The 14,971-nt window shown below is 37.4% G+C and overlaps 1 protein-coding gene across 1 annotated transcript in view; it reads left to right on the top strand.

The window, feature by feature from the left end:
- ptprfa (protein tyrosine phosphatase receptor type Fa) overlaps positions 1 to 14,971 on the top strand; it is a 200,230-nt gene that overhangs the window by 125,635 nt on the left and 59,624 nt on the right. Inside the window, exon 12 of the mRNA XM_081380153.1 lies at positions 1,101 to 1,294. Coding sequence (XP_081236279.1) covers positions 1,101 to 1,294 — 194 coding nt within the window. The remainder of the gene's footprint in view (positions 1 to 1,100; positions 1,295 to 14,971) is intronic.

Here is a 14,971-nt window from a genome sequence, read left to right as displayed (position 1 = left end):
CGTGATATGGTTTTGTGCTTTATAAAACAGCACAAGACTTTAAGTATCCTATATAGGCATTATGTTTGTGCTGCGTGATTTAAAGAAAAGTGCGCACTTTGCTCACGCGATCAAAGGGTTTATTTCTTGCAAGTGAAGACATTAGGACAAAAGTATTGTAATTTTCCTATAGTGTAATGTAAAATATACTTTTGAAATATTCATTTTCATTTATTAGGCTATATGGATTTTATGTCATAGGAATAATTATAGAAATCATTATTATATTATTATACTAATTGTTTGGCATACTAAAACACCAGTTATAATGTAATGTAGACTGAAACTCCATATCATAACTAAAAAATATGTTTGAGCCCCCTTTAATGTCCAGGTACAAGTCAATGTTTTTTATTTGTGCACAGTTCATGGGTTGAAGCCCGTTGAAGCTCTTAATTTTGAGCTCTCAAAGAGCACCAGATTGATGCATTTAACCTTAAAATGTACAAAATTTTCTTGCGGGGGAGCATGCCCCCGAACCCCCCTAGAGGGACAGAGGTTTACCCAACATAGTTTTACAAAATCCTATATGGGAAAGATCTATCATTTATGAACTTTACTCCAGCATAGTACAACAAAGTTCCTTTTAAGTCAGTAAACTAAAACTCTTAATGCAAAATTAAAATGTCCTTGGACAAACTATACATTAGGCCTGCCTAAGGGGGGGCCTACAAGACATTGATTGTGCCCAGGGGCCTCTGAATTCTTAATCCGGCCCTGCACCTCACCTCGGACCTCACTAATTTTCAAACCCTGGTTACGGCCTTGGTCGCAATTCTGACTTTATAACTCGCAATTTGTATTTGAAAAGTTTGGAGCCACATGAGGGTGAGTAGGCCTAAATGATACCATAATTCTCATTCTTGGGTGAACTATCCCTTTAATTTCTGCAGGCTGTAAATGTAATGTCTAAAGTGAATTATGGAGGGTAGATAATAGCACTAAAATGCTGTTAAAAGTGTGTTGGCTGTAGCCTGGGAGCAGGTTTGTACCTTTCACCGACCCGTGTGTGTTATGAATGTGTGATTAAGTGTTAAACGTGACTTCTCTACCTCCCACAGTGCCCGGCGCTCCTCCTCGCAGGGTTGAGGTGGACAACATGAACTCCACGGCCCTGCGCGTGTCCTGGAAACCTCCTCTACAGCAGAAGCAGCACGGACAGATCCGCGGATATCAGGTGGTTTACTCGCGGCTGGAGAACGGAGAGCCACGCGGGCAGCCCATCATACTGGACGTGGCTCTACCTGAGGCGCAGGTACTGAAATATCACATGTAAAATTGCACATGTCACATTGTATATGGATGCCCAAATTTTTACAAAAACCTAATCATTGTCAAGATTTATTGCAGTCCTCTTACACTCTTAGGCCCTGTTTACACCAGGTATTAAGGCCCTGTATACACCTAAATACAGGTGTAAACAGGGTGTAAAACGTTTTGAGCTCGTCCACTTTTGAACACTTCCAGAGGGAGTCGAAAACACATACAAATGGATTGCTTTCGTAGTGTAAACGCTCATGTGGTCGAATGTGTTCAAGCAGCCACAAAAGACCGTCTACTCTCCGTCTACTGAAGTAAAGCATAAACATTATGGGAAGAGCTCTAGCCAGACGGGATTTAAACTTTGTTGGCTGAAGATCCAAGTTTGGCTTGAAGATGAAAAACGTACCAAGCACAATGTTCTCTCACCATTCCTGATTTCTAACACACACTCACAGCGTTCGGCTGGTCTTGCGGCTTCAGAGCGGAAACTAAAGCTGATGCTCTCCGTATGTTTTTCCGTCGTCTCCGGTCGCGTTCATATGTAAATTGCGTGAGCTTATTTTGTCTATTAGATTGAAATTTACTCACCCATAGACCCTCCCCTTGAAGAAATCAGGATGGACGTGGTTGAAAGTGGACAAAAGAGACGGATTAAAACACCAGGTGTAAGCGGGAATGTGTCTCCCTCGTCTACTTGTGATCCGATATCTTAATACCAGGAGTAAACAGAATTCCAGGGAACCTATAACCACTACTTAAACAAATATATGACCAAGTACAAAATTCTAATTTATTGATTCAATTAAACATTAGCTGTGCAATTCAACCACATCACCAAAATTTAAAGCATGTAATTTAATAAATAATATGTTGTTTGGCTTGTAATAGTCATCTCGATCAGACAAAGGAGAAGTCAGAGAACAAGTGGGAAGTGTTTTATTCATAAGAGTGTAATTCCAGCTTGCATGATCCGAACTCACCGAGCGTATTCAAACGAAGTTAATATTAATATATATATTTGAGAGAAATTCATTTTTGATGAAATGGATCAGGAGCTGTAGTGGTGCTCTAATCCTTGCTGAGTATTCATGGGAGAGAGCAGCGGGCCGTGGAGAGCCACTATAGGAGGAGACGTGAGCATCAGGAGGATTGTTATTCAGCGTTTAGCTTGCAGCAGCACGCAGACTCTCTGCCTCCAGATATCTGCCTCTCAGTGTGTGTGTGTGTGTGTGTGTGTGTACGTGACAGGGAATTACATAGCGTGCATGACTTGCAACATGCGTAATGCTAAGAGACCCGTGCCTCGGGACTGTCAGAACTCACGGTACAGAACGAGATGCTCAGGCGAAGTGCAGAAATGTTCAGATGCGTCCTCAAAGGATCTGCGTCGTTCCCGTCCTGCTCTCTCTCTCTGAAAGGTGGAGAACCTTGTCTGCTGTTCACGCACGTTCATTTTGGTTTTTCTTTTTCCCTCCCAGCAGATAAAACTCGCAACTCTTTTTCCATTCGTCAGCTGCATTCCTCTCTTATCTGTATGGATATGAGGGGTCTTGAGCAAGTTTCTTGCATCTTTGCACATTTGTTTTTATTATCAGATCCACACGTTCACTCAAGCAAACTTAAAGTCATTAGTCACATACATGGACTATTTGTCACACTAACTTGGCAGTTTGCATAAATACATTTACACATCAATCACAGATCACAAAGGTCTTATTGTATGTTGACTGGTTCTCTCTCTATCAATTCAGTTTTAGATTAGTATGCTGTACTTTTGCTGCCAGACAGTGAAAAATTAGTAAAATATAATTAGTTTTTTCGAATTTTTTAGATTTTTTATTGTTTTACCCTCGTCAAAAACTTTATATATATATATTATAAAATATTTAGCAAATTTTTGGATCAAATATAAACTGCCCCCTGTTATTTTCCACTACAACCAATGGAAGCAATGCGGGTGAAAAAAAGAAAAAATGTTACATAAATTATACAAGAACATATTATTTAATTGTTTGTATTTAGAATGCATAAAATTGTAGCTCTAACATGCAATACTCCATTTAAGATGACATTTTGGAGTTTATTTTCGAAGAGGTTCAAAAGTGCCCATCGTTGAACAAGTATAAAACATTGTGAAAAATTAAGGTAAGATAATTTAACAGTGCAGAGTACAACTGACTAAAGACAGCAATCAGCAAATTTGACATAAAAGACATAATTTACAAAGGAAAAAAATGAATCAAACAATATAGTAAGTGAGGATGATTAAATCACCATCATCATCATCATCATCATCATCTCTGCCTGTGTCGATGGTTCTTGTTCCTGGCTTTGTGTAATGGCAGACACAGCAGAATCGATAATCAGCAGTTTGTTGACTTGTTCTCTGTTCAGAAATGCCAAATGAAGCGTGTTCTGTCGTATTGGAGCCGCAGGGAGCGAGGGAAGAGATGAGCGGAGATGAGATGAGTTTGGGCTGAGGCCGGCTCACTCATACATCACATCCACGCGTGATGGATTGAATCTGTGCGGCGTGTGCTGAATCATTTTGAGCGGCCCGTTCTGTCAGTCTCAGAGGCCGATGACCGCTCTCTCTCGCCACACAAGCGTTTGCCCATGCCCATGTTTATTGCCACCATGTCCTTGTCTGAAAAATCTGAAGTGGCTCTCGGCTGTCCGTCGTGATGAAGTCTGTCCTGCGGTTATGCTCTTTTCTCTTCCTAAACTCCACAGCCTTAAAAACAGAAGTGAAAATCAAGCGTAGCGTCAGTTCTGGCAGGTCACGTTAGTCAAGCTCACATCAGCTGATCCACATCTACCTATAGGAATACGACGCCTATCACTGTATACATATATAAGCTCCTCCATTGTTATCAGCAGCTATCGCGTTTCTCAGGAGCTCATTACCCTCCTCCCTCCCCAGCTCCACCTCTCGTCCAGTCAGTATGGCATTCTGGTTCCCCTTGAATCAAAATGAATTCTCGAATTATGTTGTACTTTAAAATCTTGAATTAATGATCTGCAATACATTCATGTTGGTTCTGTTCTGTTTACCCTAAGGGGGGTTATTGCTGCTCTCCTGCTCTTATTCATGCTAGGCTGCATGGATGCGCAGGGAGTTCTCGCCCAAAACAAAACCATACCGCTAATCCAAACTTAAACTCAGTTTTATGACTCAAGTTCAGCTCATGCTGTCAAAGATTGTGTTTAGCATTAATGTGAGCCGTTTCTCTTTAATAGCTGGTCTTTTTGCCTGCTCTCCCTTGACCAATTAAAAAACCTAATAGAATGTTGTGAAACTTTAAGACGTCATGGGTATAAACACTGCTATATAAAGCCTTGATTAACTGCTCCCTCCCAGGGCTTTATGGGAGTTTATATGGCTCTAATGTAGTCACACATTCATTTTTCACACAAAAAAAGTCCTGTAAACATCTATTGTCTTAAATCTATAAATGAAGTATTAATAAAGTATAAATCTTAAATTAAGTATTAAGTATACATTTTAAAGTCAACATGAATTGAATGAAAAAGGGCTCCCTTTACTTTCTCAGTATGCATTTCTGGCCTTACTGTGAACTTCATTCCATTTTTATATATATATATATATATATATATATGTATATATATATATATATATATATATATATATATGCATTAAATATACATATTCAGCTGATCCATTTTCACCAGTCAGTATTTACACATGCTTTTTTTTTTTTTTTTTTTACCTACAGCGTGTCTAGTTGCATACCGTTTCATTTAGAAAGCCATCACGTCACAGAAATAAAAAGGGTTGTGAATCCTTTTTCATGTTTACTGTACAGTAAAATGTGTACCACTTCACTCTGATCTTCAACAAAACAGGTCATCAAATGTATTATGTAAATGTCCTATTTGGTGAGAGGTTATGACATTACTTGATATCTCAGAGGACGTTTAAAGTAAATATTTTAAAGGTTCAGTTGAGAAAAGGGTTGTGAACCCCTGAACTAAACATGCTGTAGCACTTTATTTTACAGTCCTGTTCTCCATGCACATACTACATGTACTTATTATAGTAGTTTCAACTGGGTAATAACTAGGTACTAACCTGAACTCATGTAGATACCTTATATTACCCTGTACATTCTCAGATGAGGACACTGTAAGTGCACGTACTGTAAAGTGCAAGCAAACATGCTTTGTGGAGTGTTTTCCTGTGGTATCAGATTTTTTGGCTCTAATTGTTCACTAGGGGTGTGCCATATCATACCGTCCACGATAACACCAGTATACATTTTTACATGATAAAAAAGTGTCATATCGCGTTATCAATGATATAGCGACGTGATGACGTATTTTTAAGTCTTACTAGTTTACATTCAAGCAATTTTAAACTATTCAGTACTTCAGTAGAGAGATGTAAAGCCACCTCACAAACAGCTTGCGAGTAACAAAAGCAATTTTTCGTGGATTATATCGCTTTAACGGGAAGAAACAAGCAAAATTGTGTCGTAATTCAGGTCTTGGTTACTCGTAAACACAGTCAGTTATGTCTTAAATAAGCATGCGCCAGTGTGACAGACAGTATAATGAAACCAGTAATGGATCCGTGCACTAGCTCTTAAAGTGACAGCAGCCATAAGTGTCTGTCATTAATGTTGTCGTCAAAACAACAAAACATAGCTTTAATTGTAAAAAAGTCTGAAATAATAGCCTATATATTTAATTTAGTCAGGACTAAAAGACTATCAGTGTTATTTTACATTTGATTACTTTATTCAGTTTCTGTAGTATTTCTGAATAGTAGTGTTAGATCTACCCAGAAACTTTTCTCTTTATTTCTCTTTATTTGTATCTTTATTATGGTGTATTCATTTTGGCAATTTTTTTTTTTTTTTTTTTTTTTAATTCAAAGATTGAAATCAAGCTTCCTTGCATAGTGTAAAATGCATTCCTTGCATTTTATTGTCCTCTTGACAATAAAATTGCGCCATTTGGTAAAAAAAAAAAAAAGAGTGAGCAAACATTTAGGGGAGATAAATGTAATTAAAAGAATTATCTAAAAAATGTCCATTGGGCATTTAGCTCATTGGAAAAGGATGGAAAATGACCAAATGTCATTTATAATAATGACATTTATAATAATGACATGAATAAATGTTGCTGCCTGCCAACTGCAATCACCAATAAAACATTTGTTCCATATATATTTTTCTATTTTGTCATAAATATCATCGCAAATATTCTTGAAATATTGTGATATAATTTTGAGGCCATATCACCCACCCCTATTGTTCATTATTGGTTTATAGACAGGTCTGACGGGTAACTGTGCATCGCTTTTTGTTGTTAGTGTCCTTTGGAAGATGCCCATGTCGGATTTGATTCCTCATGAAGGAACTTCTCTCTGGATTGAGTTTTAGACTTACAGTACAGGAGCTGTTTGGTACAGTATGGTGGGCGGATGGTTTTTGTTTTCATACCTGAGGAACTCGATGATCCCCTGTGTGTGTGAGAGTGAGAGGAGAGCTGTGAAGCATGAGGCACGTCTCATCAGATAAGACATGCTGTCAAAGTCTGATCTATGTCTCCTTCAGCACAGGAGAGGGTGTGTGCGGTGACCCGGTCACTGTGAGGGAGAGAGAGAAAGAGAGATGAGGAGACAGAGATAAACACTAGGGAACACAGAGGGTCTCAGCGTAGGTGTAGAGGGGCAGGCTTTGCTGAACGGGACTGTCTTTTCCACGCAGGGCGGCGTAATGGCCTTCATTTACTGAATAAAAGAATGGGGCATTGTGTGTGTGTGTGTGTGTGTGTGTGTGTGTGTGTGTGTGTGTGTGTGTGTGTGTGTGTGTGTGTGTGTGTGTGTGTGTGTGTGTGTGTGTGTGTGTGTGTGTGTGTGTGTGTGTGTGTGTGTGTGTGTGTGTGTGTGTGTGTGTGTGTGTGTGTGTGTGTGTGTGTGTGTGTGCGTGCGTGCGTGTGTGTGTGTTTTTTGTTTATATTACATTGTGGGAACCAAATGGCCCCACAAGGATAGTAAAACCTGAGATCACCTCCATTGTGGGGACCAGCCAGCGGTCCCCATGAGGGAAATGGGTTAATAAACATACTAAATGATATTTTTTTGAAAATGTAAAAATGCAGAAAGTTTTCTGTGATGGGTAGGTTTAGGGGTAGGGTTAGTGTAAGGGGACAGAATATACAGTTTGTACTGTATAAAAACCATTACGTCTATGGAAAGTCCCCACAAAGATATGTGTGTTTGTGTGTGTGTGTGTGTGTGTGTGTGTGTGTGTGTGTGTGTGTGTGTGTGTGTGTGTGTGTGTGTGTGTGTGTGTGTGTGTGTGTGTGTGTGTGTGTGTGTGTGTGTGTGTGTGTGTGTGTGTGTGTGTGTGTGTTAATGCTATCATAGATAACAATGATATGAAATTGAGACTACATGGAGAATTTCTGATTTTTCTTCAAACAAACCCTGAAAATTCATGGAGATTTCTATAAAATAGAGAATATACATGTTTCTAGTAACTCTCCACTCTAAAATATTTGAAAGATGACATAAAAGAGTAAAATCAGCGCATACGCTGCCGTAGAAAGTTTGGGGTTCGGTAAGATTTTTCAGTTATTTTCTTCTCACCAAGGCTGCATTTATTGGATCAAAATACTGTAAAAACAGTAGGCTAATATTGTGAAATGTTATTACAGCTTAAAATAACTGTTTTCAGTTTGAGTATATCATTACTCCAGTCTTCAGTGTCACATGATCCTTCAGAAATCATTCTAATATGATGATTTGCTGCTCAAGAAACATTTCTCAATATTATCAATGTTGAAAACAGTTCATATTTTTGTTGAAACTGTGATTTTTTTTTTTTTTTTTTTTTTTTTTTTTCTTCAGGATTCTTTGATGAATAGTAAGTTCAAAAGAACAGCATTTATTTGAAATAGAAAACTTTTGTAACATTATTTATAAACCTTAACAGTCACTTTTAATCAATTTAATGCATCCTTACTGTATCCCAGTATTTTAGCGGTAACGGGAGTATCTTTGTTGTTGTTGTTGTTGTATTTTTTTCCCTCTGGGCTTGGATGTCGTGTCTGGGATGAGTGCATGCAGTAATACACACTCATGTGAACTTTAAATATGTGCAAAGGAAGCATTTCACAGTTTAAAGTGCCAAGTGATCAAAGTAACCCAGCAGCTCTCTTTAGTATTTAATTAGGGGACGATAACATGTTTAATTCTACCCAGAGCCTGTGCTTCATGTGTGTGTTGCAATGCACAAGTACACGCTTGGCTGAATTATAGTTTTTTCCTGATATGGTCAAAAATCTGAATTTTAATTTTAGCTACAATCTGGGAGGAGAATGATCTTATAACGATGCATCTAGTCTGTGATGCGCTGTGAAAAGTGTGTAACCAAATACAAGAAACCAAGTCTTTGTAAAGTATGTGTGCTGAGTGTGAGTCTCGTAGTGTGCATTTGGCATTAGGCTGAGCAAACCGGCTCCCTGATATCCAACTGTGATGAAATATGAGCGAGAGAGCGGTGGCATCAGGTCATGCTAATGGAAGCTTTTATCAGCTCAAAATGAAGGGTGAGACTTAAACAGAAAATGACCCTCAATGTGTGCTGACTGATATAACAATTTAACAGCACAAATAGTTGGCATGGCGTCATATTCATCATTTTCCTCATATTTGCCCAAGCCTGAAAAGCAGTCGTGTAGTGTCTTGTGAGGAATGTCGGATACGACATTACTTAATTCTCTCGGCTCTTATTGGGAAAGAGGCATCAGTGTCAAAGCCAAATTACTACTCATCTTCATCACAAGAGAGAGAGAAAACCACTCAAACTCCAGACCTGTGGCAGCTGAAGGCACTTTCCAGTGGATATTATACACTTTGGTGTCTCATGACATTTTCTTTTGTATTATCTAACATGTTATTACCCGAGAGTAGTAGATTGTTTTAAAGCCCTCTGGATGCATAATTCTCTCTAGTAAAAAAACATTTGTAGCATTCCTTTAAATTGTCACACACACAAGAAGTGACATTATTTGGACTCTTTCTACAACATGGCTGGAAGACAAGTAAATAATTTTTAAATAATCGGTTTTCCATTTTTTGGGGGATTTTTGCATTCATTAGTCTGAACCATTCAAGCCTGTTAGCCAGGTTATTGTAAGATTTTTTAAAATGGTTTCTAATATAGAAGTTTAATTTCTATTCTATTTATAAACGTATGTTGATTACAGTATTCTCTTCAGTTTATGCAAAGGTTATATGTTTGATTTAGGCTAAATTTGCAACAGTGTTGTTAACCAAACCTGTTACAAATCATTTTAGGCAATCGAAACATAGCTAGAATAAAATATAAATATTAGATCTGAAAGTTATATATACAGTGTGTGTGTGTGCGTGTGTGTTTATTTATTTAACCTGAAAAATGAGTAAACGTGAAATGTAACTGCATGGAATATGAATTTATATAAAAATAAAAGACAGTAGGATTTGGCCTCCTGGTTTCAGAACACCACTTCTTCAAGGGTTTATAGAGACTCAGAAAGGACCTAAAATCACCAGTTCTCATAGACAATAAAGGATGTCCAGAATAAAATAATGAAATAGTCCAAATCCATCTCTGTGAGACTATAAACTGCAGTGCAGACCTGAGACTTACTTTTGTGTTTGATGGAGTGAGCAGTATGTCCCGTCCCCGTTGAATTGTCTTGCTTTAGCTTTCTCATCTCTCTGTCTGTCTCTCTCTGTGTTTATATTCACTGTTTTATGATTAAAGCATTTTCGAAGGGTCTGCAGGCGGCGTGTATTTTATTTGCTGTTAGTCAGCAAGGTTATGGAGCGGAATATAAATCCCTCCATCAGCGGTGAGATGGCAGCGCTTCATGTGCATCTGGGGGAAGACAAAGCGTTCACTGAATATGCAGCTGCCATATTAAGAGGAGAAATCACCCTGCTGCCCTCAAACGTGTGTAGAAACTGAGGCTTTGACTGGCAGACGGCTGTGTGTGTGTGTGTGTGTGTGTGTGTGTGTGTGTGTGTGTGTGTGTGTGTGTGTGTGTGTGTGTGTGTGTGTGTGTGTGTGTGTGTGTGTGTGTGTGTGTGGGTGGTGAGAGGAATAAGGAAGAAAATGTAATCCCTGAGCGAGGTGCTGAATAAGCAGATATCCTCTAACCTCTGAAGGTGAAACTTAATCTCTACTTACTGACAGAGGGGCTAAATCATCAGGTACTGCTGTGTGTGTGTGTGTGTGTGTGTGTGTGTGTGTGTGTGTGTGTGTGTGTGTGTGTGTGTGTGTGTGTGTGTGTGTGTGTGTGTGTGTGTGTGTGTGTGTGTGTGTGTGTGTGTGTGTGTGTGTGTGTGTGTGTGTGTGTGTGTGTTACAATCTATACAACCATTTACCCTCTTCAGTACCCAATTTCACTCTCACACACACACACACGTCCTTTACATGGTACAATAATGGCTTTGCATGGTAATGTAATATGTAAATGCAAACTGCATCACCATGCGAAACCATTAACAGTTTGATTTTTTTATATATATATATATATATATATATATATATATATATATATATATATATATATATATATATATATATATATATATATATATATATATATATATATATATATATGTACGAAAGAAATCTCTTATGCTCACAAAGGCTCAATTTATTTGATCAATAATATAGTAAGTAATATTTTGAAATATATATTGTATATTTAGATATATTGTAAAATGTAATTTATTCCTGTGACCAAAGCTGTTTTTCAATCAATTTTCATAATCAATTCACAAATCATTGTTTTGTTTTTGGTTTTTTGGTATTTAACCTTCTGGGGTCTGAGGTGTTGTCTAGGCCCTGGAGATGTTTTGACATCCACTGACATTTGTGCTTATTTCTGTTAGTTATAACATATTCATAGCTAAAGTCTGATTACACTGTATTCAGCACAAACTCTGCTACAATAATATGTGAGCAGCATGTATGTAAAAGTTTGTAGTTTTGAAATAAGGCCATTAATCCGATACTGAATATTTGTTCACAAGACTTTTGAAAACTAGATCATGAAGGTTACAATTTTTACTTCAAAACGATATGAAAAATCATCCTGCTCACTCAGTCACATAAAATATATTGATTTAAAATTTGTAAGATATGATTTGTGTAAGAAAGTTGAATGCGAGGAGGGTGTGAATCATCATGAATATTGGGAAGACAAAGACCCTTCCCTAATGGCCCTATCAGGTGGGACTGTGAGGGAACTAGAACAAAGAATGTGGAGACATTAAAATATTTTTGATTGTTTGGATTTTATTTAAAACACAACATAATCCAAATATACATAACTGAGGACAAAAACGCACATTATTGAGCACACTGATCTAAAGACAATAGTCACACACCTTTGTGCCATTCCTGAAACAGTTCCTGTTCAACACAGCTTTCATATCCAAGTTGTTTGCTTTTTCATTTTACCATATTCATGCTTGCTGATGTTGGCACAGCTCTCTCAGAGAAAAACAATTTGAAGAGACTTGAGTAAAAGTTTGAGTCAGCAGGACTCATCAGTAGCATCTGGTCCCTGTAAAAAACAACAAAACATCTGTGAACATGCTGATATCAGGAGCAACTTAGGGAAAACATCTAATTGTGATTATTAGTAATAATAATAATAATAATAAGTATATATTTTGGGAAAATGCAGGCGGCCTATAACTATAAATCATTAGAAAGTATTCATGAGTTATTCATGAGTTGCAAGTATTCATGAGTTACAGTTAATGTTCTGTCGTGTTTCAGAATGGACTTCACTGAGAGAGAGATGGCAGAACGCGCATCATGTTTGCACAGTGAATTTTGTTTTTATTGTGAGTGTACACAAATAAAAGTAGACACTTAACAGTTTCAAATGATGTATAGCACTTATTTGTATGAGTTATTTGAGTCTCTTTCACACTGATAAGGAAAAAAGCGACCGCCGACCCGTGAGGTTTAACAGCTCCCTGTCACTTTTGTATGAACTGAAAGTCTGACCTAGCCTGGCAAGCCAGACCCACATCAAGATGTTGGGTCTAGAAACTAACCATTGGCACGGCTCAATCCGAGGGGCGGGATAAACGGTTGTCTTTCAAATTCCTTCTGCACGCAATAGGATAGCGCTACAACCAACCAGAGAGCTAGCTGATAGATTAAACTTTTGCCGTATCGGCAAAACTCTGAACACATCTTCCTTTTTTAAGAATGACTTAAGTGCCGTTCTTTGTTCTTTTCTCAAAGCAAAGCTTAACTCCAAGTCTTCCAGAGTCGTGGCCAAAGCCGATTCGAAAGACCGCTGTTCGCCAGCAGCAGCAACTCTTCTTTGTTTTCAAGTAGCAGGGAACCGTCGCAACTCTGCCGTCATTATGTTAAGCCCGCCCGCCGACTCAGCGACTCGATACACGATGTGATTGGCCTGACTAGAGTTTGGTTTGTCCAGCTCGAAAGCCAACGGAGAGTTGCTAGACCACCCTGGCTGCAAAATAAAATTTGCTGCCGCTAGGGTGCGTCTAGATTTCTTGGCTAAACCTGACCACAAACTCAACACACATTTATTATTCTGTTGGCTTGCATTGACACAGAGACTGATGCATTATTAGCTGAATAACAATGAACATTGATTTCAGATTTATCCACCCGTAAACAATGGCTGGTCGATGAACATGTCGATCTGATGACTCTTAGTAAATTGGTGGTTCTTGCTGCAACAAACCCCACAAAATGACCTGTGTGTGTGTGTGTGTCAGTGGGATGCAAAGGACTCATAGACTCTGTGAGGAACTGCAGTGTGTTCTGAGATGTGGCCATACGGCAGGAATACGCCTCCATCTGCCTCCTGAAATACAGCTCGTGTGGTTCCATTCTTACTTTGGGGAATGGATTAACATCTTTATGAAATTGAAATGAAGAAATGATTTTGTCACTAAAATCTGAGATTTATCTTCCCTCGTCTCTCTAAAGATAAGAGCCTGTACCCTGAAGATAATAAATTTATACTACACGACTCAAAAGTATTGCTGCTGTCTGTCTAGCGCTCTTATTCGCTTGTCCACAGGGAGCTTTGTTTTTCCATTGAATAAAGTGGTTGATTTTACCTGAAGTTCTCTTCAATGAATAACTCTGGATGAATAACAGCAGGGCTCAGCAGGGTAAATAATTCTGAATGCAAATTATAAAATGCAACTAACCATATAATCATGTAGATACAACAGTTGTACTATGTCTGTCTGTGTATTAGTTGTGAATTTTCAGTGACAGGTTAAAACATTGCACCAGTAGGTCTGTATGAGTGAATCAATTGAATCATTAATTTAACTCTTTTGTTCAAAAAAGCTGATTAATTTAGGAACGAACACGTGACTCATGTTTATTGAACTGTTGTATAAATGTAATACAACATTTTCACATTTGTGCTGTTTTTCCACATGCTGGGATTCTGCATTCTTGTTTGTGTGATATTGTATAAGTATTTTTTTTTTAAATAAATAGACATCAACTTTTAAAAGGGAGAAGAATACTTTATATATTATATATTAATACATTGACATCCCATATACTACATTAAATGTACATTAATACGTTTAAATGTTTATATTTTAACAACAAATTGGAGTAGAAACATAATTATATAATCAGAAAGTTGATATAATTGGCCTGAAATATTTCCAAATGAATTGATGTAGAATCACACTGTGAAATCTTTGTCAATACTCAGCCCTATTAACGATGACGATATATATATTTTTTTTATTTATGAGGAAGTGCTTCCAATGATTGGTCTTACTATATGCTGAATAAAAATGCAACACAAAGCTAAACCATTTTACATATATGAATGTTTCACCTTTACCATTTATTACTACAAAACTTTGTGGAAAAAAGTTGATTTGATTATGTCTTGATTTATATCTCTTGATCAATCAATTGAAAATAATCAAACATAAACTAAAACATTTCACAGGCTAGAAATGGCTCTTTGTGTTTTCAACAGAATGATAAAAAAAAAAGCATGTTCCAGTAATAACAAACCACTGGCGAATTAATTAAAGTGATTAACCCAAAAATGAAAATTCTACTTAAAAACCCACAAGACTTTCATTCATCTTCGGAATACAAATTAAGATATTTTTAATCAAATCTGAGTGATTTCTGTCCCTTCATTGAAGGTCTTCACCCCAATCTATGACGCTTCAAAATGCCATTAGTTCTTCTGTGACCGAATTTTAATGTATTATATACACTGAAAAAAATGTTATGTTGAATTTACTTAATTTTATTACGTCAAGGGGTTGCACGAAATAAATTTATCTAAATCCAGATATATTTTTTAAGTTGAGTGTACTTATATTTTGTAAATTGGTTGTACTTATATTTTATAAGTAATTTCAGATTAATAATATTCATAATTTTAGCTAAACTATTTTAAGTTGAATTTACTCAATTTTTTCAAGAACTAGCCTGTGAATCTCAACAATGGTGACAATTATAAAGCATGTTGCAGAGAATTCTGGGTGCCACCAATCAAAACTCATTCATGGCCCCCACTATGCATTGCTGCATGAATAAATAATGAGCTTATGTTCGAAGGTGATCTGTTTCAGGTCAGATGATTGTGAAAT

The sequence above is a fragment of the Scardinius erythrophthalmus genome (assembly GCF_964197995.2).
Source record: "Scardinius erythrophthalmus genome assembly, chromosome: 12".
Classification (NCBI taxonomy): Eukaryota; Metazoa; Chordata; class Actinopteri; order Cypriniformes; family Leuciscidae; genus Scardinius; species Scardinius erythrophthalmus.
The sequence above is the reverse complement of the archived record's forward strand: the minus strand, read 5'-3'. Positions and strand labels throughout refer to the sequence as shown.